General features: G+C 40.2%; 1 protein-coding gene across 2 annotated transcripts in view; it reads right to left on the bottom strand.

Annotated features, from left to right (window-relative positions):
* Positions 1-6,855: 6,855 nt before the first annotated feature.
* The window catches only part of GPA33 (glycoprotein A33), a 35,824-nt gene continuing 19,640 nt past the window's right edge, over positions 6,856-23,039 (bottom strand). For both annotated transcript variants that reach the window (XM_067466669.1, XM_060770583.2), the window contains exons 3-7: positions 18,880-19,093; positions 16,387-16,551; positions 11,641-11,754; positions 9,719-9,842; positions 6,856-7,204 (exon numbers count right to left, since the gene is read on the bottom strand). In XM_067466669.1, the coding sequence (XP_067322770.1) occupies positions 7,042-7,204; positions 9,719-9,842; positions 11,641-11,754; positions 16,387-16,551; positions 18,880-19,093 (780 nt within the window). In that variant the 3' untranslated portion in view covers positions 6,856-7,041. The remainder of the gene's footprint in view (positions 7,205-9,718; positions 9,843-11,640; positions 11,755-16,386; positions 16,552-18,879; positions 19,094-23,039) is intronic.

Genomic DNA, 23,039 nt, shown 5'->3' with positions numbered 1-23,039 from the left:
TTAAGGGTATTGCAATACAGGACTTCTGGAAAGATCCCATCAGTGTTGCTTTTTTAAAAAAATATGCAAATCTCTTGGGAAGACATGGAGAAACATCAATGTTCTGCTCCCTTCATAGTCATGTGCTCATCTGCCCATGTAAGGTAGAGAAAGCAAATGTGAGGTGCAAGAGGTGTGTGAGAAGCCTCTTTTCCATCATTGGCACCAGCACTTCCCATGGGTCCCACTCCTCCCCTATATTCACACATGTAATTCTTCATCCTTGCCCCTTACCTAGTTCAGTCTCCCCCAACCAGTTTTGGAAGACTGTATCACCACTTTACTTCCTCTAAAAAGGACAGTTATTTCTTGCCATCAGGACCAAAATAAATGTGTTTTGCCTGGGCTTTTTCAGTCTCATCCAGTCTGGTAATTGACATCGAAATGCCAGTTCAGAACTAGAATGGTTTCCTTAAATTTAAATTGAACTTGGGTATCATCTGCATACTGAAGGAATCAAAACTCTGTTTTTCCCTGTGGTTTAATGTATATCATCCTGGGAGATCCTGTTTGATGATGACCATAGCCATGAACTGTAGTCACCATGTACAATTTTCTGAACTCTTTCCCTCCAGAAAATATGGGAACCAACATAATTGCTTTCAAAATCCTTTTTCTATAGTTGGTTCTCATATTTTCTAAATTTTATTTTCGGTTATTAAAATTGGATTAAAACTAAAAATACTCATGCACCCTGAGGCATTCTTAGTAGGCATTACAAGATAGATCACTTTTGAAGACATAATATGACAGACTTTTCATTCTGATGACAACTGCAGCAAGAATTGTGTATGCGCAGATGTGGAAACTAGAAGGAACCAAAAATGGAAGAATTAATAATAAAAGCCAAAATAGCGGAAATGGACATTTTGACAAGGTATCTTCGCATAAAAGACCCTTCAATATCCAAAGACTGGGAACCCTTCAGAATTTCATGGAAGAAAAGAAAATTCCAACATGGGGATTTCATGTTTAAAATGTTATTCTATTAGATTAGATTAGATTTTATGCAATGAATAGATAATATGGAAACAACAAATAGTCTTACGTGTATAAGAAAGGCTATGTAAAATTTGAAGATATATTTCAGTAAAAAACCCATACTATAATGTTTCTCAACCTGGGGATCGGGAGCCCTGGGGGCACCGTGAGGGGGATTTCAGAGGGGTCACCAAAGAACACCAGAAAAAACGTATTTCTGATGGTCTTAGGAACCCCTTTGGCAGAGAAGGCTGAAGATCTCTGCCTGTCCTCTTTCTTTTTGGAAACAGGGCAAATCCTCTCACCAAAACCCCTCCTGCTCTCTGGATGTAGGAGAAATAACTCTCCAAAACTCAAGGTCAGTGCCCACCAAACCCTTCTGTTGGTCATGGGAGTTCTGTGTGCCAAGTTTGGTTCAATTACATCGTTAGTGGAGTTCAGAATGCTCTTTGATTGTAGGTTAATCATAAATCCCAGTAACTACAACTCAAATGACAAAATCAATTCTCCCAACCTCATCAGTATTAAATTTTGGGCGTATTGGGTATTTGTGCCAAATTTGGTCCAGTGATTGAAAATGCATCCTGCATATCAGATATTTACATTCCGAATTAACAATAGCAAAATTACAGTTATGAAGTAGCAGCAAAAATAATTTTATGGTTGGTGGTTACCATAAAGTCGCAGCTTTAGGAAGGTTGAGAACCACTGCCATACAAGAAAGTTGCCTAGAAGGATTCTCTGGTCATCGATACCCAAAACAGCCACTTTGAATTTTGTTCCATAACTAGGCCAAAGCAAGATTGAAATGGAACAAGATGATCCATGTCATCTCAACAATATGGAATAACGGAAATCTGGCCAGAAAATATATTTATAGATTTATGTCATGCTCATATGTATGCCATTTGAGTAACAATGTGAATGATAATTGAAGACAGGACTTGAAAATAGTTACTTCTGGTAACTATCCTATGTCCTCTTACAAGGGACTGGAAGCTCCACTCAATAGTATCTTTAGAGAAAGTAACGGATCTTATGCCCTTAAGAGAAGTCTGCTTTACAGCAAGAAAGACAGTACTTTTGTGACTGATGTAAAATCACGGTATAAATAACAGTTTTTTGTTCCTTTTATATCGCTCAATGCTGTATTATATAAGTTGGTTATACATTTAATATTGTATCATATAAGCTGCAAAAAAACCATTTACCTTTGTGATTTATATACAATAATTTGTAGTGGATTTGTGTTTGTTGTGATTCTGGCAATCCATTGTCTTTTGTGTAACTATCCTATGTCCCCAATCAGTTCTAAAATGATCTGCGAAGGAAACTTTTATAGCACTTTACTGAATGACCTATATGAATAATGTATTGTCAGAAGTCCTGATATGAATTCTCCTACAGATGTAAATAATTCCTTTCAGTTTGTTTCTCTTCATCTTTTGTTGGAAATATCTTCTTTTCTATGCACAGCTTAGCCCTTCAGCTGCCTCTGAAGTTGTTGATTCTTATGTTAACTTTCTTCCTTTTCAAACATTTGCTGTTAATAAAAAGCTGCTGAAATGAATTCCCAAGGGTGGGATGAGGACATAAGCATTTAGAAAAGATACTCTGAGGACATCAGCTTTTTTTCTTTTTCTTTTTTTTCTTTTGAAAAAGAAACTACATGTGAAAGTAGAAAATCAGAATTTCATTTTATTGAACAGAGACAGGAAATGAGCATGAGAAGAAAGGAAGAGAAATGAATACGGATTCAGAGAGGCACAGTTGAAATGAAAAAGAGTAGATAGAGGAAGGAAGGGTGAAGAGGGAGAGAAGAACGAAAGGAGGTCCCATTAATACAGAATAATATGGCAATTTGATACACATTTAAGTAACATGGCTGCATTCTGCTCAAACCTGATACTTAGGATTTTCGTGGCACTGGCAGATAATTCAAAATATCTCGCAAAACTACAAACTCTTAAGGTTCTTATCAAGTATGGGCAAACCCAGGCCTGGGGGCTGGATATGGTCCTTTGGTCTCTTTTCTCAGGCCCTCCTATCTCTCACCATCCTATCTTTCCTTCGCTCTTTCCTTCCTCTTTACCTCTCTCCCCTTCGTTTTCCTTCCAGCCTTCTCTTCCACCCTTTCATCCTTCCTTTCCTCTTTCCTCCTTCTCTCCCCTTTCTCCTTCCTTCCTTCCTTCCTGCCTTCCTTCTTTTTCCTTCCACCTTCCCTTCTTTTCATCCATACTTCCCTTCCACCATTTCCTCCTTCCCTTTTGTCTTGTCTTCTTTCCTTCCTTCCTCCTTACCTCTCTCCCTTCCCTCCTCCTTTCTGCTTCCATCCTTTTCTTCCACCCTTTCATTCTTCCTTCCCTCTTTCCTCCCTCTCTCCCATTCCTCCTTCCGTCCATCCTTCTCTTTGTCCCTTTCTTCCTTTTCCTTCCTCCTTTCCTTGCTTCCTTCCATCCATCCACCGTTCTTCCTTTCTTCCCCCTCTCTCCCCTTTCTCCTTCCTTCCATCCATCCTTCTCTTCCTCCCTTTCTTCCTTTTCCTTCCTCCTTCCTGTCATCCATCCTTCCCTTTCACAATTTCTTCCTTCCCTGTTGTCTTTCTTTCCTTCTCTTTCCTCCCTCTCTCCCCTTCCTTCCTTCCATACATCCATGCATCCTTTGCTATTCAATTATATTATAAATGAAAGAAATTATTCACAAGGATGTAAAAACTAGTCAGATTTGACATTTCCTCATTTAGCTATAATTATGTTGACATATTGATAGAAACTATAATAGCAGCAGCTGGTGTCTTTCATATTGGAGGTCTATGTATGGATCCACTCTGATGTCTAAATTTTAGAAGAGCTATGCACAATGCTGAACCTTATCTCCCAAATAGGCTCTGCAATTCAGCTCCTTAAAATTTTGCATTAAATTTTGGCCTGAATTTGCCTCTCCAGTGACTGGAAAGCCACGGACTGCCATTTCTGAGTCAACTTGTTAAGGGCAATTAGTCATGTCTGTATATGTCTCTGGAGAAATTTTACCGTTTAGCCAGTATTGCACCACCAGACATCAGCCGGGAAGTAGCCAATAGTGAAAGGACCAAGACAGTGACATCTCCAGCCCATCCCCTGTTTGGATATCAGCCAACATGCCAATGCCTTAAATCAAGAAATAGTTTCCTGTCGTAGTCACTGTGAATCGTACACAGATACTTGCAGGAACACCCCAGCAAGCGAGAGTTCAAAAGTGACAGGCCAAAACCCTCAACCTCAAGCCATGGCTGATACTAAATGAGAGACTCCCCCAGGGCACATAGAAGACTCGACAACTGAACAGACTGTTCATTGGCACTATGAGATGCAGAGCCAACCTTAGGAAATGGGGCCACAAGTGGAGTTCTTGACATGCAAGTGTGGAGAAGAGCAAACCACAGATCACCTATTACAATGCAGTCTGAGCCCTGCCACATGCACAGTGGAGGACCTTATAAGCAACACCAGAGGCACTCCAAGTGGCCAGCTACTGGTCAAAGGACATTTAGTGTAATGCCAAGTTTTTAAAACTTTGTGTTTTTTAAATACATTACAACTGTACCCTCAGTTTGTTTCTGATCTGATAAATAAATGTCTAATACCAAAAGGAAGCCAATCTATTTACTGCTACAAGTAGAGCACAAATATGTTAGACAATGCTTAGAATACATCTTTAATATTTTTTAAAAAAAACTTGCCGAGTTCCAAAAATAAACAGAAAATTCAGTAGAAAAGGAATCATTAACAATTCACGCATTTGAGGCTGTGCAGCCAGCTGCAATTCTAACTGCAGGAAATTAAACACTTCTGAAATGGAGGACTCTTATTATTTTCATTTCTGAGTCACCTTCCAAAATGAGTGCTATTTGGCTATTCTAGTATTTAAAGAATGTACAAAAATGAATCTGAACACAATGATGCAGCCAAGGGTGGGACAGGTTAAATGGACTGTCCAACAAATATCTGTGATAGTCATGTAATCACATTCTAAACAGCAGATGCAATAGATGCATTGGCAGGGGAAAGCAAGTCTAACTACTGATTTTAAGATTTGAATCATGGAAAAATACAGTATCTTCAGAACTAAGGCACAGCTGTGATGCGTGGTATCTAGAACTTACCAAGCAAATAAGTTGCAAGCAAACATTGTTGTATTATAAATGAAATAAAAATGTCATATATTTGTCTATTAGTTTAATGGTAGTGGAAGATATATCTGAACCAGCTCTCTGTTTATGTATGTGTGTGTATGTAAAATAGCTGATAGAAAACTAGCATGAGGCCAAATTCTGTAATCCCTGAAGACCTCTGTTAAGGCAATTTCCCTACCAGTTTGGAAGAGAGGAACAGGTTCCAAGTCTAAATGAGAAGGTTGGGAGCCTGGAGAATCCAGCTCCAGAGGGTGCTCCTTCAGGGCACTTCTCTGTCATGTTTACTCATCACCTAACTGAGGAGATCATTGAGGCATCATTGTCTCAAAAGGAGCCTTGAGGTGGCAGCATTCACCAGGGCCTCATTCACTGTCTGGTGTTTGCAATGGAAAAGGCAAGAGCCAAAGAATGCCAGCTCATTGGGAACTCGTACCAGAAGGCAGCATAGTTAAAGCAGTGGTATTCCCTGTAGTAACCTATGGATGTGAGAGCTGGACCATAAGGAGGCTGAGCGAAGGAAGATAGATGTTTTGAACTGTGGTGCTAGAGGAAAATTCTGAGAGTGCCTTGGACCGCAAGAAGATCCAACCAGTCCATACTCCAGGAGATAAAACCTGGCTGCTCACTGGAGGGAAGGATATTAGAGGCAAAGATGAAGTACTGGGTTGTTGTAGGTTTTTTGGGCTATATGGCCATGTTCTAGAAGCATTCTCTCCTGACGTTTCACCTGCATCTATGGCAGGCACCCTCAGAGGTTATGAGGTCTTCACAACCTCTGAGGATGCCTGCCATAGATGCAGGTGAAACGTCAGGTAAGAATGCTTCTAGAACATGGCCATATAGCCCAAAAAAGTACAACAACCCAGTGACTCCAGCCGTGAAAGCCTTCAACAATACAAAGATGAAGTACTTTGGCCACATAATGAGAAGACAGAAAAGCTTGGAGAAAACAATGATGCTGGGGAAAATGGAAGGGAAAGGGGCTGATCAAGGACAGGATGGATGGATGGTATCCTTGAAGTGACTGGCTTGACCTTGAAGGAAATGGGGGTGGCCACAGCTGACAGGGAGCTCTGGCGTGGGCTGGTCCATGAGGTCACGAAGAGTCGGAAGCAGCTGATTGAATAAACAACAACAAACCACAAGGCAGCAGTTCTGCTAAGCCTTGGAACACACTAGAGCAGTGATTCTCAACCTGTGGGTCACCAAATGTTTTGACCTTCAACTCCCAGAAATCCTAACAGCTTGTACACTGGCTGGGATTTTTGGGAGTTGAAGGCCAAAACACCTGGGAACCTACAGGTTGAGAACCACAAGTCTATAGCTTTTCCATGTCTGTGATTGTCTGTTGGTGTTTATGTTATCGAGCAAGCATGAGGGCTACTTGCCAATTGTGGAGTGGGCCCAATTACTCCACAATAACCATGCCCTCTGCTGATCTACCATCCTGATATGCCTGCCTGAGGCCAATGAATCCCCTGTGTTTTTTAAAAAAATCTTCACCCCTGTTGCAGGTGGGATGGTGTCAGTTCTCAACAATTTACAATCACAAGACACACATAATTGCTTTCTATTATGTGGCAATGGTGAAAATGTTTATAATGTCATTTTCTTACCCTCCCTTTTCTTGGGCAAAATTGAGAAAGAAACTTATAACCTGGTTAGCCTTTCAACTTGACTGTTCTTCATGTGTTTTAATGTATTCCATTATGCCACCAGATTCCCACCCCCACCCCATTGCACAATCTTCTATGCATAATGTCCTGGAAAGGCACACCAGAGAAGTGAGGGAGGAATAATCCATGTGTGCCATTTTTTTTCTTTCTCCCTGCTGGAAATGCTTGTTTCTAGGCCACGGCTTCAGAAGACTCTACAGATGGTCTGCGGGCTGGTGGCATTTGTAAAGTGTGGTTCTCATTCTCCCCCTCCTCTTCCTTCTGAATCTCTTCTTCAGATGGTCCTCGGATTATAGCAGGCACATTTGGTGGCTGGTAGCGATTTTCTGTCTCTCTAAATATTCAATAAAGAAGGACATGGGTTTTAGTTAACAATGATTTTTATTTTAAACATAGTTATAAGCAATGACTCAATAATGCAGAACTAGAACTGCCAACCATTATTTCAGTTTTCTTGCAGTCTGAATCGAATCTTGAGCTGTAAGTGGGTAAAAGTCATAGCATAAAGCTATTATTTCTTTCCTACTTCCTCTGTCAAAATAGTGCTCTGTAGCCAAGTTACACAGCAAGTGTTCTGTTGCAAAGTATCTAGTTTAAATAAAAGCTTGCTGGACATCAAAATTATATTACATTTGCATTCAATAAAACAAATGAACCATAGCTACATATCACTTATGAAGTATTTATTTATTTATGACATTTACATCCTGCCCTTCCCACCGGAAAGGGGACTCAGAGTGGCTTACAAGTTATAGGTACATACAATATATTATATTATTAGCATAGCACAATAGTAGTACCATATATTACTATATTGTACTATACCATTATACTGCAATAGTATTGGTAATCTTACATATAATATAAAATATATAATTATTATATTATTATATTTTTATTGGTATTATATGGTATTACAATATTATGGATATTATATGTACATACAATATATTATAATTATTAGCATAGCACAATATTAGTATATTGTACGATACCACTATACTGCAATATTATTAGTAGTATTACATATAATATATAATAGACAATTACTATATCATATTAGTATTAGTTTTATATTGTATTATAATATTATAAGCAGGCGCCTGTAGTTGAATGCCACCCACTCTACATGACTTGCTTTCTAAATTTTATTTTCAGTCATTAAGATTGGATTTGATCATAATGTTTACACATTCCAAAGGTTCATTAGTTAATTGATCCATCATCATAGTTACAAGAAAGACTTGTGGCAGGTGTTCTAAAACAGTGGTTCCCAACCTTTTTTTGACTAGGGACCACTCTCCAACATTAGTACCAAAAGGATTGTAAATCAGTTTTTGGTCAACTTTAGGTTTGGTTTGGTTATTTGAGGTGCTGGTTAAGAAAATTGCATTGGATAGACCACATCAGCTCTAGTTTCTGATACAGAACATATGCCATCCAGTAGCCACTATCTGCTCACCTACAGAAAACCATATTTAATATTCTATAGCTGATGTGGTCTGCTCGGCACTATAAGAGGATTTCGTAAGACTAGTGGCTCTCGTTGCAATGGTGTAGTAACAGTGAGGCCGCAAACCATATTTTAGTTCTTGAGGACCACTGGTGGTCCACAGACCACAGGTTGGGAACTACTGTTCTAGAATGATAGCATCATGAAGTGGGCTGTAATCTCTGTAATATACTACAATAATTTCCTTAACTGATAAGATACGTAAAAAAAATTGTTCGTGGTTTTGAGGATTTTCTCTTTCTTTCATTGGAATGGCCAAGACACAATCACCAGAAGAAGAAGCAGCAGCAGAAGAAGGCCTTTTACTGAGACCCACAAGAAGCCACGTTCTGGCAAAGCCAAAGTTGTCAAACTTGTGGCTCTCCTAGTGTTTGGGCTTCCAACTTCCAGAAGCCCAAGCCACCTTATCCAATGGCCAGTAATTCTGGGAGCTGAAGTTCAAAATACCCGGAGGGCCATAGGTGTGTCACCACTGTGTTAAGCATATCAACATATCTGTATATTCCTTCATATATGTCAAAACAAAAGTTGGAATGGGCTGCTGTGAGTTTTCCAAGCTGTATGGCCATGTTCCAGAAGCATTCTCTCCTGAAGTTTTGCCCACATCTATGGCAGGCATCCTCAGAGGTTGTGAGGTCTGTTGGAAACTAGGCACGTGGGGTTTATATATCTGTGTAATGTCCAGGGTGGGAGAAAGAACTCTTGTCTGCTGGAAACGAGTGTGAATGTTGAAATTGGCCACTGATTAGCATTTAATGGCCTTGCAGCTTCAAAGCCTGGCTGTTTTCTGCCTGGGGGAATCCTCTGTTGGTAGGGTTAGCTGGCTCTCCCAACGAAGGATTCCCCAGGCAGCAACCATCCTATTAGAGAGTAGATAATCACAGAAATAATCTCTATTTACCCTTTAAACTAGTTCACAGTACACATATGCCCTAATTTTAAGGATAGTGAATTAAAGAGTCTAATCATGCTTCCTGAGCAAAAATTAATTATTTCATGCAACAGCTGAAAAGCTATTTGCATTTAAAACCACATGTTTAATTGTATGAATCTTTTCTATATTATAATTGATGGAAATAAATACCGCATTTTTTTCTATTACAAAAAAGTCTTGCATCATCAGATTATAGTGGGCACAGTAAGGAAAGCACTGGGTGCATTTTGTTTGAGAAAAGAAAAGAAAACCGTTTTGCCTCCTCTCCAACTGAGATTACATTAGTTCAATGTCACAGCGACACAAGAATTTCCCTTGTGTGGAATCCCTTATCCATCTGAGGGGCAGGAAGCATTCTGCTGCTTTTATATCACCCACTCTTTCCAATGAAAGGTACTCACGTTAGTTCATAGTCTTTATCCTTTGATTTCTTACAGCAGCAACAATAAGCCACAATGATGACGATAATGACTACAGCAACAAGTCCACCAATAACTCCACCAATGAGGGCAAAATTCATTGATGCTGTAGAGGAGAAGAATTGCACTTAGTTACCCCACCGTTGATAAACAAAATCAGTTTCCCTTGGCTGGAGAGGGGAGATGTTGGACCAAGTTATCTTTCACTATTTCTAATCTTCCTAAAATTGCCTACAGCAAACAATGTAGAGACCTAAAGGAAATCCTGTAGGACCCTTGAGACTAGGAAGAAGGTATCTTTAGCATGAGCTTTTGTAGACTTGGATTACTTTATGGAAAGTCCAAAGTATGTGCTAGAAATGTCTTCTTCCCACTTAGTTTCAAAGGTGCTACTAGATTTCTTTGGATTTGTTGTGTACAGTAGAGTCTTGCTTATCCGACTTTTGCTTATCTGACATTCTGTCTTATCTGACACTCTTATTCAATGGCCCCCTTTTCCTCCAGCATCTCCCCTTCAATTAAAGGAGTGCTCCTCAATTTTCTCTCCATTCCCAATATGTGAAAAAGGCAAGACGAGGAGAAGGAGGGAGGAAAGGAGGAAAAGATCCAGGACCAGAAATGGAAGTGTACTCCCTCCTTCCCTCTGTGATTTCCATGCTTTTCTCCCACATCTGGGCACTTCCTGCTGGGCCGCTCTAGCCCCAAGGCGTTGCATTGCCTTAACCCTTTGTATCCTGTTGTTAGAATTCTAGGTGTCCAGCACCATGTCGGATGGGTAACAGGAGGAGACCCCGTATTATCCGACATTTTCGTTTATCCGACATTCTGCTGGCCTGTTTATATCAGATAAGCGAGACTCTACTGTACCTTTGAGTTGTTTCTCACTTATGGCAACCCAAAAGCATTGGGGGGGAGGGGGGTGTTGAGATGGCGGGATTTGTTCAGAAGGGGTTGCCTTTGCCTTCTTCTGAAACTGAGAGAAGGTGACTTGCCCAAGGTTGCCCAGTGAGTGTCTATACCTGAGCAGGGATTCAAATCTTGGTCTCCAGAGTCATAGCCCAATGCTCAAGCCACTATGCTGGATCTACACTGGATTCCTTTATGTTACGCTAAAACAGACTAACAGGATGATGTCTTTGAATGAATAAAACAAAGGAAACTAGGAAATCTGGGTTATGACTTAACCAGTCATAAGTGAGAAGAAACACACTGTCGGATGGAATAACATGAATATTATTTGCACTATATATTCTTTTGGCAAGTAGTGACACAGTTGATTTGGTTTGTTGACAGACTGGCAGCACCTAGCATGACCCAATAATTAGGCTTTTGCTATAAACGACATGCAGTCCTAGATTTGTTTGGGATGGAGGAATATCTATTGTTTGGAGGAATAGAGTATAAATTGATGAAAAGAACTACAATTGATTATCCATGCTTGATTTTTTTTTCTGTGTCAGGAGTGACTGGAGAAACTGCAAGTCGCTTCTGGTGTGAGAGAATTGGCTGTCTACAAGGACACTACCCAGGGGACACATGGATGTTTGATGTTTTGCCATCCTTTGGGAGGCTTCTCCCATGTCTTCACCTGGGAAGCTATTGCTGATAGATGGGAGCTCACCTCGCTCCCCAGATTTGAACCTCCAACCTGTCGTTCAGCTGACCTGCTGGCACAAGGGTTTAACCATTGGGGCACCAAGGGCTCTTATCCATGCTTGATGGAAGTTTATATAACTTTCTGTACATCTTGTTCTAAGAAAATTAATCTATCTGCTACTTTTGTCAATCAACTTATTTTTAAATATTTCCCCAAATATAGCCTTCCAGGTGGAATTAGTGGTATTTGATGGCTTCCATGTTGGGTCGGGACAGTCACCCACTTCACAATCAACACAAGCTCTTACGGGGCACCACAGCAAGATTGATGTTGCAGCTTTCTTGTCCAATTGAGTTTTTGGATACGCAGGTGTAGTATCCAATGGTGTCTACAGAAATGTTCTTCAGCATAAGTGTTCCTCCTGTTTCCAAAGAAGGAATACAAAAACTTTGTGTCAGTATAGCAGATACAAATGTGTCATATATCCTCATTTGTGTCATGTTTCAATCTATGTTTTTTCCAGGCTTGTCCCTATGTAAGCTGCCCTGAGTCCCTTCGGGGAGATGGAGACGGGGTATAAAAATAAATTTATTATATTATTGTATTATCCATCTCATGATATTAAATCTAGTCTCACAAACCACCGGTGATTACATTTTTCAGTCAATATAATCACAGCCTAGGGAAATATGGAGTAGACATTTTGCTGCACTAACTCCTGCAGTGCAGATGGCAGAATGGTGCATTGGGATTGGTCTTCTACAACTAAGTGGTCTTCAGAATACCTTCATATTTACAGAATGGTGCATTGTGGAATTCAAGAGTTAAAGCTATATACCAAAGTGAGCCAGCATAGGGGTATCATGCTGTAGTAAATTTGCGTATGGACTAAGACCCTGTTGTCCGCAGGAATACATTCCTGGCCAGACCAGTTATATGAAACTGCAGATCCATTAATGTCCATAAGCATTAGTAATTTTAGAAACTGACATGAAGAATAGTGAATGTGAACCAATGGGTCATTGCATGCTATGAGGTCAATATGTCTCTTCTCCAGTTAGCATAATTTGTGCTGCTCACAATGGTCTGTAGACTGTGCTCAGTCCACATTGGGGTAAAACCCTGCTGGTCTATCACACCAGGTAGATTGAGGAATACTGGTGAAAAGTATGAATTCATTGAATACATTATTTGCTAGGCCTCCAGGCAAATTTTTACATAGAATCATGGAGTTGGAAGAGACCACATGGGCCATCTAGTCCAACCCCCTTGCTATGCAGGAAAAGCACAACCAAAACAACACCCCTGACAGATGCCCATCCTGTCTCTGTTTAAAAGCCTTCAAGGAATGAGATATTGTTGTGTTGGAGAACTTAATACATTCCTAGAGAGGACAGTGTTCAGTGGTTTCCCCTTCTTGTCTTAAAGCAATCCCATTAGCCATGCTGCCTAGAACTTGTGAGGTTTGCAGTCCAACAATATGCAGAGGACTATAAGGTGCACTTATAATGGGCATGGTCACAGTAAGAAAACATAATTTTTATTTGAACTGTGAAATTCACAAAAGTGGAAGTGGCAAAGAGAAAGCTTGTGGGGTGTGATTTGGGACTAATGCCCACAAACTTAGAATAGTATGAAAATAACTTGGAAAAGCCACTTGTTTGAGTTCTACTTGTAGGCCAGTTACAAGGCGCCAATTTAGGGAAGGTTGAGATGGTAAAAATAAGTTTAAAGGTTTTTTATATTATAAGAAGAGTAGGGATAAATAGAAATGTAAAGGTAGAGAAGTATTTTCCATTGAAAGTGCTTTTAGTCTGTCTGATTGTCTACAATTGTTAAGGCAAAGGTTTTCTCCTGATATTAAGTCCAGTCATGTCCGACTCTGGGAGTTGGTGCTCATCTACATTTCTAAGCCAAAGAGCCAGTGTTGTCCGTAGACACCTCCATGGTCATGTGTCCAGCATGACTGTATGTAGCGCTGTTAGTAGCTGACAAGTTATGGATACAGGAAATGCAGATGTTATACAGACATCATACAGAAAGGAGAATAATATGCGTGCCTGTGTCTATGTGTGTGAAGCCACATCTTATTAATAGTGCATGTACCAGCTATTGCTGCAACATAGCTATGTTTCATAGCTATTTGTCATTTCATTTTTCCGAAACTTGTAGTATATAAATGTTAACATATTGATCCTTTCAAAAAGAAAAAAAATCAGCAAAGAATGGCTTTCATCAAGAATGGACAATGTATGAGCACTAGCAGTGCATTGAAAGGGCACACATTTTTCTGGTGCACTGTCACCATCTGTAGGTCAAGATGGAGAATAACAGGTACATTATTGCTGCTTATGGGATTATTATTATTTTTTGTTGTTACAGTTGCTATTTTGAGCACTTATTTAGAATACCAAGAGGAAGTGGTCTTCCATCCAAATGTAGAAAAATGTTTGCACAACAGGATTCTTTAGTTGGAGGAGGAAAAATAAGCCACCTGCCTTATCTCTCCTTCTCTGGAGGAACATTCTGGTGGTGCTTATTGCAGGGGTCTCCTTTGTAGTTGCAAAGACTAGCAAAAGAACTCTAAGGACAGTACTCAAGCAAGCATTAAAGGGAATCACACAAATATCCCCCGAAAAGTGAATTAATGCAGTGAGGCCTACTTAAAAGAGCCCCAAAGTTTACACATTTATCCCATCAGTCACTAAAAGGGAAACTTGCATAATCTCTTCCAACTAGAACCTGCAAAAACTATGAGGTTTCACTTAACACAAATTACAAAACCTTAATTTCACACCTCCATTAGAGGTTTCAAGTTCAAGGAGAGTAGCAAGATTCACAGTGTGGGGTATCACATCTTTCAACAACAACAACAAAACACATATTAGTATACAGACAATCCCTGAGTTACAAACGTCAGAATTACATGCAACTCATAGTTAAGTACAGGGGTGAGACAACAGGAAGTGAGAGAAATCTACCCCTAAGAAAGGAAATTCACTCCTGGAAAAGTGATCATAGGGAAAAGGTGTCTTCATTGAAGCTTTCTCACCAGTCCTGGTTTCCACAACAAACCAAAATGTTCAAAATCAAATTCTCACAAGGACAGAAAGTGAAATGAAATCTTCAGAACAGGGGCACAGACAGCAAAACAAACACCACGGAGCTATTGATCTTTCCTAATGCTATCCAAAGCTTATATAAGTTTATATAAGCTTTGGAGAGCATAGAGGTTAATACCCCTGCGGTATTTGTTGGAGCATGCAAGGAATCAGTTAATGTGTGTGTGTGTTAACTGTAAAATAAGATGCATGATGCATCTTATTTTACACAGATTGGCTGGGCAACGCCTGGAAAGATGGTTGAGCCTGGGACTTTTTGATACTGTTACATTTTTGTTCAGGCTTGAGCTGTGCACAGGTGGTTTGAAGAGAGAAGAAGAGGGATAGAGTTTGAACTGTACTCTTGCTTCATGAGCTGCTGAAGGAGTTTATCCACATGGACAAAAGAAATAACATTTTAAATTTCTCATAAAAGAATATTATTTGGGTTGATTCAACTGATCAAATTGTACACATGTTGTTCTGAATTAAGAAGAGTAAACTATTTGTTCTTTACTCATTACCTGTGTGGCATATTTTCTTTCTCTGGCAAGGCAGTGTGTGGATTTATCAAACATGAACGACACATGGTTTATTTTATATTACACTACAGTGTTTGTTTTGCTGTTCAGAAGATTCCACCATATATATTTACATACAAATGCAACTTGAGATATATATATGTTACACCAGCTCCAGCACAGCCAATGACTCACGTGAAGAACATCTAGACCAGTGGTTCTCAACCTGTGGGTCTCCAGGTGTTTTGGCGTCCAACTCGCAGAAATCCCAGCCAGTTTACCAGCTGTTAGGATTTCTGGGAGTTGAAGGCCAAAACATTTGGGGACTCACAGGTTGAGAACCACTTAACTAAAAAGTGTTGGTAGTTGGTGGCTTCCATGTCAGTTTACCACTGAATCTGCTCTGTGTTTTAGTCTGAACTCTGAAGAACATCTAAACACTGGCACTACTTTGGAAATAGGAGTCAGTACCTTAAATAGCTCCTTTAAAATTTGAACTAAGTTCTGAAATGCATTTCCCATCAAATTGCAAGTGGAACTACTAGTCTCCAATGCAAGCGGAGCCCACGTTTTCCACCCCTACTGCAGACAAATAACCTTTCAGAAAAATGGGGAGTCAATTCCTCTGACTGGTTCTGTGTTGGCTATGAATGAATAAAATATACTATCCCACTTTTTCCCAAAGGGAAAACCAGAGTCAGCCCCAGTTAGTGCTTGGATGGGAAACTGCCAATGAATACCAGCAGCTGTAGGCTGTATTTCAAAGAAAAGCACATGCACACACGCAGAGTTCAGTAATATCAGTGTATTTTGAATCAGGATGGGCCACTTACAATTCCGTTAAAGCTGCTGCGGACTCAAACAGAAGTACATCTCTATGAGCTCAATTATTTGACATGATGGTGCTACCTGCCCTATGCTATGGTGCAGAGACATGGACAATGATGAAGGCTCTCTCGGAACAACTATGGGTTGCACATGCCTCCCTTGAAAGACAGCCCATTGAGATATCTCTCCAAACGCAGAGAGAACGTGGACTGCACAATGAAGATATTCAAAAAATATAGAAAGTGAAAGATTTTCTTGTTGCCCAACTCAAACAATGTGTTGCAGGCCACGTGACGCGCAGAACAGATGGGTGCTGGAGCAATGCCACTGCAACACAGGGATGGACGAGACCTCTTGGTCATCCTCCCACCCAATGGCTTGATTCATTCCATATGGTGTATAATGTGAGAGACGAACATTGTCATACAATGGTATACTGGTGAACTCATGCTTGAAATAGATACGAATGGAGGCAATTAGAGAAGATCCTGTGATCTGCATGAAAGCTGAGGCTCAGATCATCTAGGTGACTAAGTGGTTTTGAATAAGGAGAGGGGGTCTTTCTTACCATGGAATACTGCCATCTAACTGAATTTGACATACCTGGAAATTGTGTTCCTCCAAGTGGCCGAGACTGATTTTGTGCATCGAAACTTTGCCAGGAATATTGAGGCTGAGGAAATCCTTCCACAGAATTGCAGGTCAGGTTAATATTTTGTCCATATTCTGCTGTCCCAACAATACTGCACACAGGCCTGGATGGCCTCACTATCGAATGGGGGGAAAATAAGCAGAGCAAGCTCAACAACATAACAATGAAAACTGTGTTGATTCCTGACATCATGCTATTCTTCATAAAAAGCAGTAGCCCATAAGGATTTTCTATTAAAATCTGAAAGGCAGTACCTTCATGACTTAGTTTATGGTTCTATACAATAGAGCAGGATCTTAATTCAATGACAGTGCAGTTGTTTCATGTGCAGAAGGTTCCAGGTTTGTTTACTGTACCTTCAGATACAAAATGGGTGAGAAGAAGTTTGCACTCCTCAGATACTACTGAACCCCTGGCAACTCTGGCAACTCTAGGTACCTTAGCCAAAAAACAAAGTTGGGTGTTTCAGTCCAGCAATATCTGGAGATCAACAGAAAGGCCATTCCTATATTCAGGGAGCATTTGATGAGTAAGATTGCCTGAGACTACAGGCAAGTACTGCCAATCCGAGTAGTAACTTTCACCTGGTACAAGGTAGTTTTCCAACCTTCCTCAACTTTTGATATACCACTTCACAGAAAATGAGCTAAAGTACTTGGCTAACCTTAGGGCTGTCTGTAAAATAAGGTATAACTGAGGTTTTCAATCTTTGTGCTCCAGATATTTTGGACCCCAGCTTTCACTAGCCACAGCCATGGGCCCAGGACAGTCAGGACAGCGGGTTGGAGCCCTCCTCCTCAAGACTAGGCTTGAGGGGTGGGCTTTTAGTGAAATAATCTGGAAGCAGAGGCGGCCCTAGGTAATTTTCAACGGTAAGCAAACAGTATTCCCCCCAACCAATCACTGATATATATATTCTGTTTGTTGTGGGAGTTCTGTGTGCCATATTTGGTTCAATTCCATCATTGGTGGAGTTCAGAATGCTCTTTGATTGAAGGTAAACTATACATCCCAGTAAGTACAACTCACATATGTCAAGGTCTATTTTCCCCCAAGAGCGCCTCAAGAGCGCCCCTGGGCAAAATCAACTATACTGCAAATGCTTACTTTGGGTAATGGGTTGAGCTGCCCCTGTCTGGAAGAAACTGAAATTTCTATGAATTTCAACCACTTTGGGCATTATTAATCAGAAGTGTAGTAAATGCACAGGCACTAAGATATATCAAGGCAGTGGTTGTTACTGAGCCCTCACAGAAGTAATAAATACTTGCAGTGTATCCTAAAATACAGAGCTTCCCATCTGTGTGCCTGTGTCATGACCCATTAGCATGTTGACTGTAATGTGTAAGTGTGTTATGCAAACATATGTTGAAAATGTATAGCATATTACAAATCTTATACTGTATTTTTTAAAAATATAAATGAAAGGTTTTCATGAGATATGCTGTGCTCCCATACATCGGGGGCCAGAGGTTTAGCACAGCTGGTAAATCACCAGCAATTATAAGATCTATTAAGCGAAAGATTGCAAGTTCAAAGCCCCAGGTCAGCATGAGCTGCCAACTGAAAGCCTAGCTCATTGTTTACCTAAACAATTTGAAAACAGCTTTAGCTGTAATTAGAGAAATTAGGTACTGCTAAAAGCAGGGGAGGTGTTTTACAACACCATAAAGAAAGAAGATCAGAAAATGCTGGGTGACCAAAAAGAAGGAGGAAGTCCTGATGGCTCTTCGTCATAGAGGATAGAGCAACAGCACCCCCCATGGCACTAAAAACAGCTGGACACTAAGTCGAAACAAACCACCTCCTCCTGTTCTGTCTGTCTGTGTATTGTCTATACAAAGCGGCATTGAATGTTTGCCATATATGTGTATTGTGTTCTGCCCTGAGTTCCATTCGGGGTAAAAACGGTGGAATATAAATAAAGTGTTGTTGTTGTTGTTGTTATTTCGTTATTATAATTTATGTATGTGTCTGTATCTCTTATAAGGGATTTGTTTAACCTCTGGTTTGCTGGTAAAACTGAATTGCTGTGTCAAGAAGTGATACAAGTGTGTCAAGAACATGAAATGTTCAGAAAGCTCTGCTATATATACTTACTTGGAAGTTCCCCAAGGAGAGCATTTCTGTGTGTTCACTGTATTTGTAAGTGTCCTCATACTGAAGGATGTTTGAATGTTAATGGCTGAGAAAAGTAGTGTATCCTCCCTCTAAAACACAGAAATGTTCCTCCTCAGCTTAATCAAAACTGCATAATTCTCATTTCTAACCCAAAACAACAATTACTTGTATTTTCAGGTTGCAACACAAGACTGTACACAAGATCATTTTTGGGAAGCAGTTTACTTCCTGAACATCACAGGCACAACTTTCTGCATGCTGAAATGTGCTAAGGAATTAAAATATGGGACTGGAAGCAATGCAAAGCATCGAATGTGCCTTACCAAGAACCACAAGTTTTATCTCAACAGATTTCTCAGGGAGTTCCCCAGCGAGACGGACAGCGCATTGATAGGATCCATTGTCATTCGTGGTCAACTGAGTAAGAGTGATGCTGACATTGCCATTGTTTACATTTCCAGAGAATGTCAAACGGTCTTTGTAATTGTTTCCTTTATATTCGGAATCACCGAGAAGTTGCTTGGAAGCAAATTCTTCCTAGGTAGGAGAGAAGGGTACCAGTTAAAACAATAGACTTAGTTAAGGTTAAACATAATTTTTGTGGCACAAATCTTTGACTCAACAATCGCACTTTTCCTGTTCTTCTAAACAATGATTCTGCCTCACTATTGAAATTATATGACTTAGGCCCAGGTTATTTGAAGAACTGTATCTCCGCTATCTGGAAAGGTCCTTCTCTCTATTCTATCACCTTGTGAAGCTCCTTTGGAGGGAACCAGTAAAGGATCTTCACAGAGGCTGCTCCCATACTTTAGAACTGCCAGGATGACCCCATCCCTGTGTGCCTTTCACTGGCAAGTAAAACATTGTTGTGCCATCAGGTGATAAGAAACTGATAAAATGGGCCTTTTTTCTAGTTTCAAAAGGCATGTATATACTTTTAAATTACACATTCATAATCTTTACAAAACTTTGAGTTGCATACATAATTTCATATTTTGCAGTCTATTATGCTGCATGTTTCTTATCTTTTTAAAATGATAAATCAAACCATGCAATTCATCATTCTGGACACAAGGTGGCAAGAAAGATTTTTTTGCAAGAAAGATTATTTTTAGGTTCTTGTGGGTTTTTTCGGGCTATAGAGCCATGTTCTAGAGGCATTTCTCCTGACGTTTCGCCTGCATCTATAGCAAGCATCCTCAGAGGTAGTGAGGTCTGTTGGAATTAGGACAATGGGTTTATATATCTGTAGAATGGCTGGGGTGGGGCAAGGAGCTCTTCCCTGCTGCAGTTAGGTGTGAATGTTTCAGCTGATCACCTTCATTAGCATTTGAAGGCCTGCCTGAGCCTGGGAAAATCTCTTGCTGGGAAGTGTTAATCTGTGCCTGGTTGTTTCCTCTCTGTTGTTTTGCTGTTGTAATTTTAGAGTTTTTTAATATTGGTAGCCAGATTTTGTTCATTTTCATGGTCTCTTCCTTTCTGTTGAAATTGTCCACATGCTTGTGGATTTCAATGGCTTCTCTGTGTAGTCTGACATGGTGGTTGTTGGTGTGGTCCAGCATTTCTGTGTTCTCAAATAATATACTGTGTCCAGGCTGGTTCATCAGGTGCTCTGCTATGGCTGACTTCTCTGGTTGAAGTAGTCTGCAGTGCCTTTCATGTTCCTTGATTCGTGTTTGGGCGCTGCGTTTGGTGGTCCCTATGTAGACTTGTCCACAGCTGCATGGTATACGGTAGACTCCTGCAGAGGTGAGAGGATCCCTCTTGTCCTTTGCTGAACGTAGCATTTGTTGGATTTTCTTGGTGGATTTGTAGATTGTTTGTATGTTGTGTTTCCTCATCAGCTTCCCTATGCGGTCTGTGGTTCCCTTGATGTATGGCAGGAACCAGGCCCGTAGCCAGGATTTCGTTTCGGGGGGGGGCTGAATTTTTTTCGGGGGGGGGCTGAGTTTCGGGGGGGGGGGCTGAGTCTGAGTGAAAGAGGGTCTAGCCTAGCAAATCTTTTGTATCATTACCCCAGTACCCCCATGCATATGGGATATATTGAGTATGGTGATCGGATCATTATATGAATAAACATAACAGTTTAAATAATGCACCAATAAGGCCTTTTCGCGAACCACCATGAAAATTTGGGGGGGGGGGGGCTGAAGCCCCCTGAGCCCCCCCCCCCCCCCCCCCCCCCCCTGGCTACATGCCTGGCAGGAACGCTTTTCCTCTGGGTGGATCTTCATCTTTACTCTCGTGGTTTGGTTATTTTTTTTGGTCGTATCACAAATGCATATACAATGACTCCACTTAGGCTGAAAAATTCACTAATTTGAAGACCACTGTGAAGTTATTGCTTGAATTACAATGGGGTTTTTACTGGGCCTTTTAATGCTGTGTGATTTTAAGGTTTGTGTGATGTCTTTAACACATGTTTATATTTAACATGGTTTTAACAATATAAGTTGTTTGTTTTTTAATTTTATATGTTAATATTTTGTATTTTTAATTAGTCTTGTTTGATATGTATTGTTAGTTGCCTTGAGTCCCCATACTGGGAGAAAGATGGCATAAAAATAAAACCCATCATTGTCATCCTCATCAACTGTAAAGATTGAAGTCTGCCACTAGGCTCTAGTATTCCTTTTCAGTTTCCACAGAATCCAAGCATCAACTTGCACGTCTACAATATCCTTTCTTCAATATTTAATATCTGCATCCCTGGTTTGGGCTCCTTTCCATGATATTGACTCAAAATTACAAAGGAAAATTAAAGAAAAAACGTTTTGTGCCCTCGGGAGTCTTCTTCCCCCTTCCCACCCCCTAATATCCCCAGTGCAGGAAATTTTATTGAGGAAGATAAAAATGACCACATTCCTTGTCACTTGCTTCTTACACTATGGGTTGTAGATGCTAAATATCCAAGCATCACAGAGGGATGATAAGATAGTGTAGATAGTTTGCAGAGCAGCGTATTTTATTCAAAAGTGTTAAATACTGTGGTGGTGCAATGGGTTAAACTTTTGTGCTGCTGTTGAACTGCTGACCTGAAGGTTGGCAGTTTGAAACCATGGGACACGGTGATCTTCCACTGTTAGCCCTAGCTCCTGCCAACCTAACAGTTCAAAAACATGCAAATATGATTAGATAAATAGCTCCCGCTTCAGCAGGAAAGGCACAAGACACTCCAAGCAGTCATGCTGGTCACACGACCAGGAGGTGACAATGCAGGCTCCCCAGCTTAGAAATGGAGAAGGGTGCCTCCCCCAGAGCCAGAGACGAGCACCACCTCCAAAGCCGGATATGAAAGGAGAAGCCATTGCCTTTGTTTGTGTTTGTGTATCTCATTGTTTGCCAGTATCTGTTTATACAGTAATCCGTTCTGAGTCCCCAAGGGGAGAGGAGCAGAATATAAATAAAGAATTATTATTATATTATTACTACTCCAAGGAATTAAGGATATTTGTTAAGATAGTCACCAATGCTCTTTAATGCAGCACTATTTTTAAGCTTCAAGTAATGGGGAGAAGCTATTTTACTAAACCTTTTAAGGCTGTTCATGGGAATAATCAGTTTCCCAGTATTTGAACATAATAAAAGTACAATTCATGTACTGCGCTCTTTAAATACATGCACCTAGCTAAGAAGGAGAAGGTGCATTTTATGCAAACTAATGCAATTAAAGAAAAGGGGACAAGGAAACAGAAGTTTTGATCTGGGGTTTTTGATCCACAAAGAGCTTTGTTGCTTGTTCTGAACATTGCCTTTCCTGTTCACTAAAAAGAGAGGGAGAGAGAATTTGTGCTGTTAGCCGAAAGCTAAAACGTGGATTGTAAATTCCACGATATTCCACATAAACAGCCTTGCAGAGGTTTGATAATATTGTTACATGAAAGTACTAGAACAATTGGGTGCATAATAAATTTTGGTCAGTTTTGGAGAAAGGTTGAACAGGTGTCTTTCATGTTCTTTGCCATTTCCATTATAAATCCCAGATATTTTTTTTTAAAAAAGTATCAAAATGTAATGTGACAAGCTAACAATTAATTTTTGCAGGCTTTACACACCAATTACTTTAGAAAGCCATGCAATATGCTGCATAACAAATTTACAAGATGTGGGAAGTTTCTGTATGAATGACTATACAGTATATGTCACGTTATGTTTACTTTGACAACTTGTAATCCATTGCATTAATTGTTATGTTGCCTACTGCCTTTTGACAACCAAGTTAGACAACATGAGGAATGAGGAGAAAACCTCAAAATGCATCTCAAGAATACATCTCAGCCTCAAAAACCTTATGAGAAAAAGTAACAAGGAACTGGTAATTGTGAAACAGAGGAAGTACATAACAACATTACTAGCCATTCCTTGAGCTCAGGCATGGGCAAACTTCGGCCGTCCAGGTGTTTTGGACTCCAACTCCCACAATTGCCTCAAACTTAGTAAAGGGCCTTCAAGTTGTCAGGAATTGTGGGAGTTGAAGTCC

This window comes from Anolis sagrei, chromosome 3 (genome assembly GCF_037176765.1).
Source record: "Anolis sagrei isolate rAnoSag1 chromosome 3, rAnoSag1.mat, whole genome shotgun sequence".
NCBI lineage: Eukaryota > Metazoa > Chordata > Lepidosauria > Squamata > Dactyloidae > Anolis > Anolis sagrei.
Note: the sequence above shows the minus strand (reverse complement) of the source record. Positions and strands in the feature narration are given on the sequence as shown.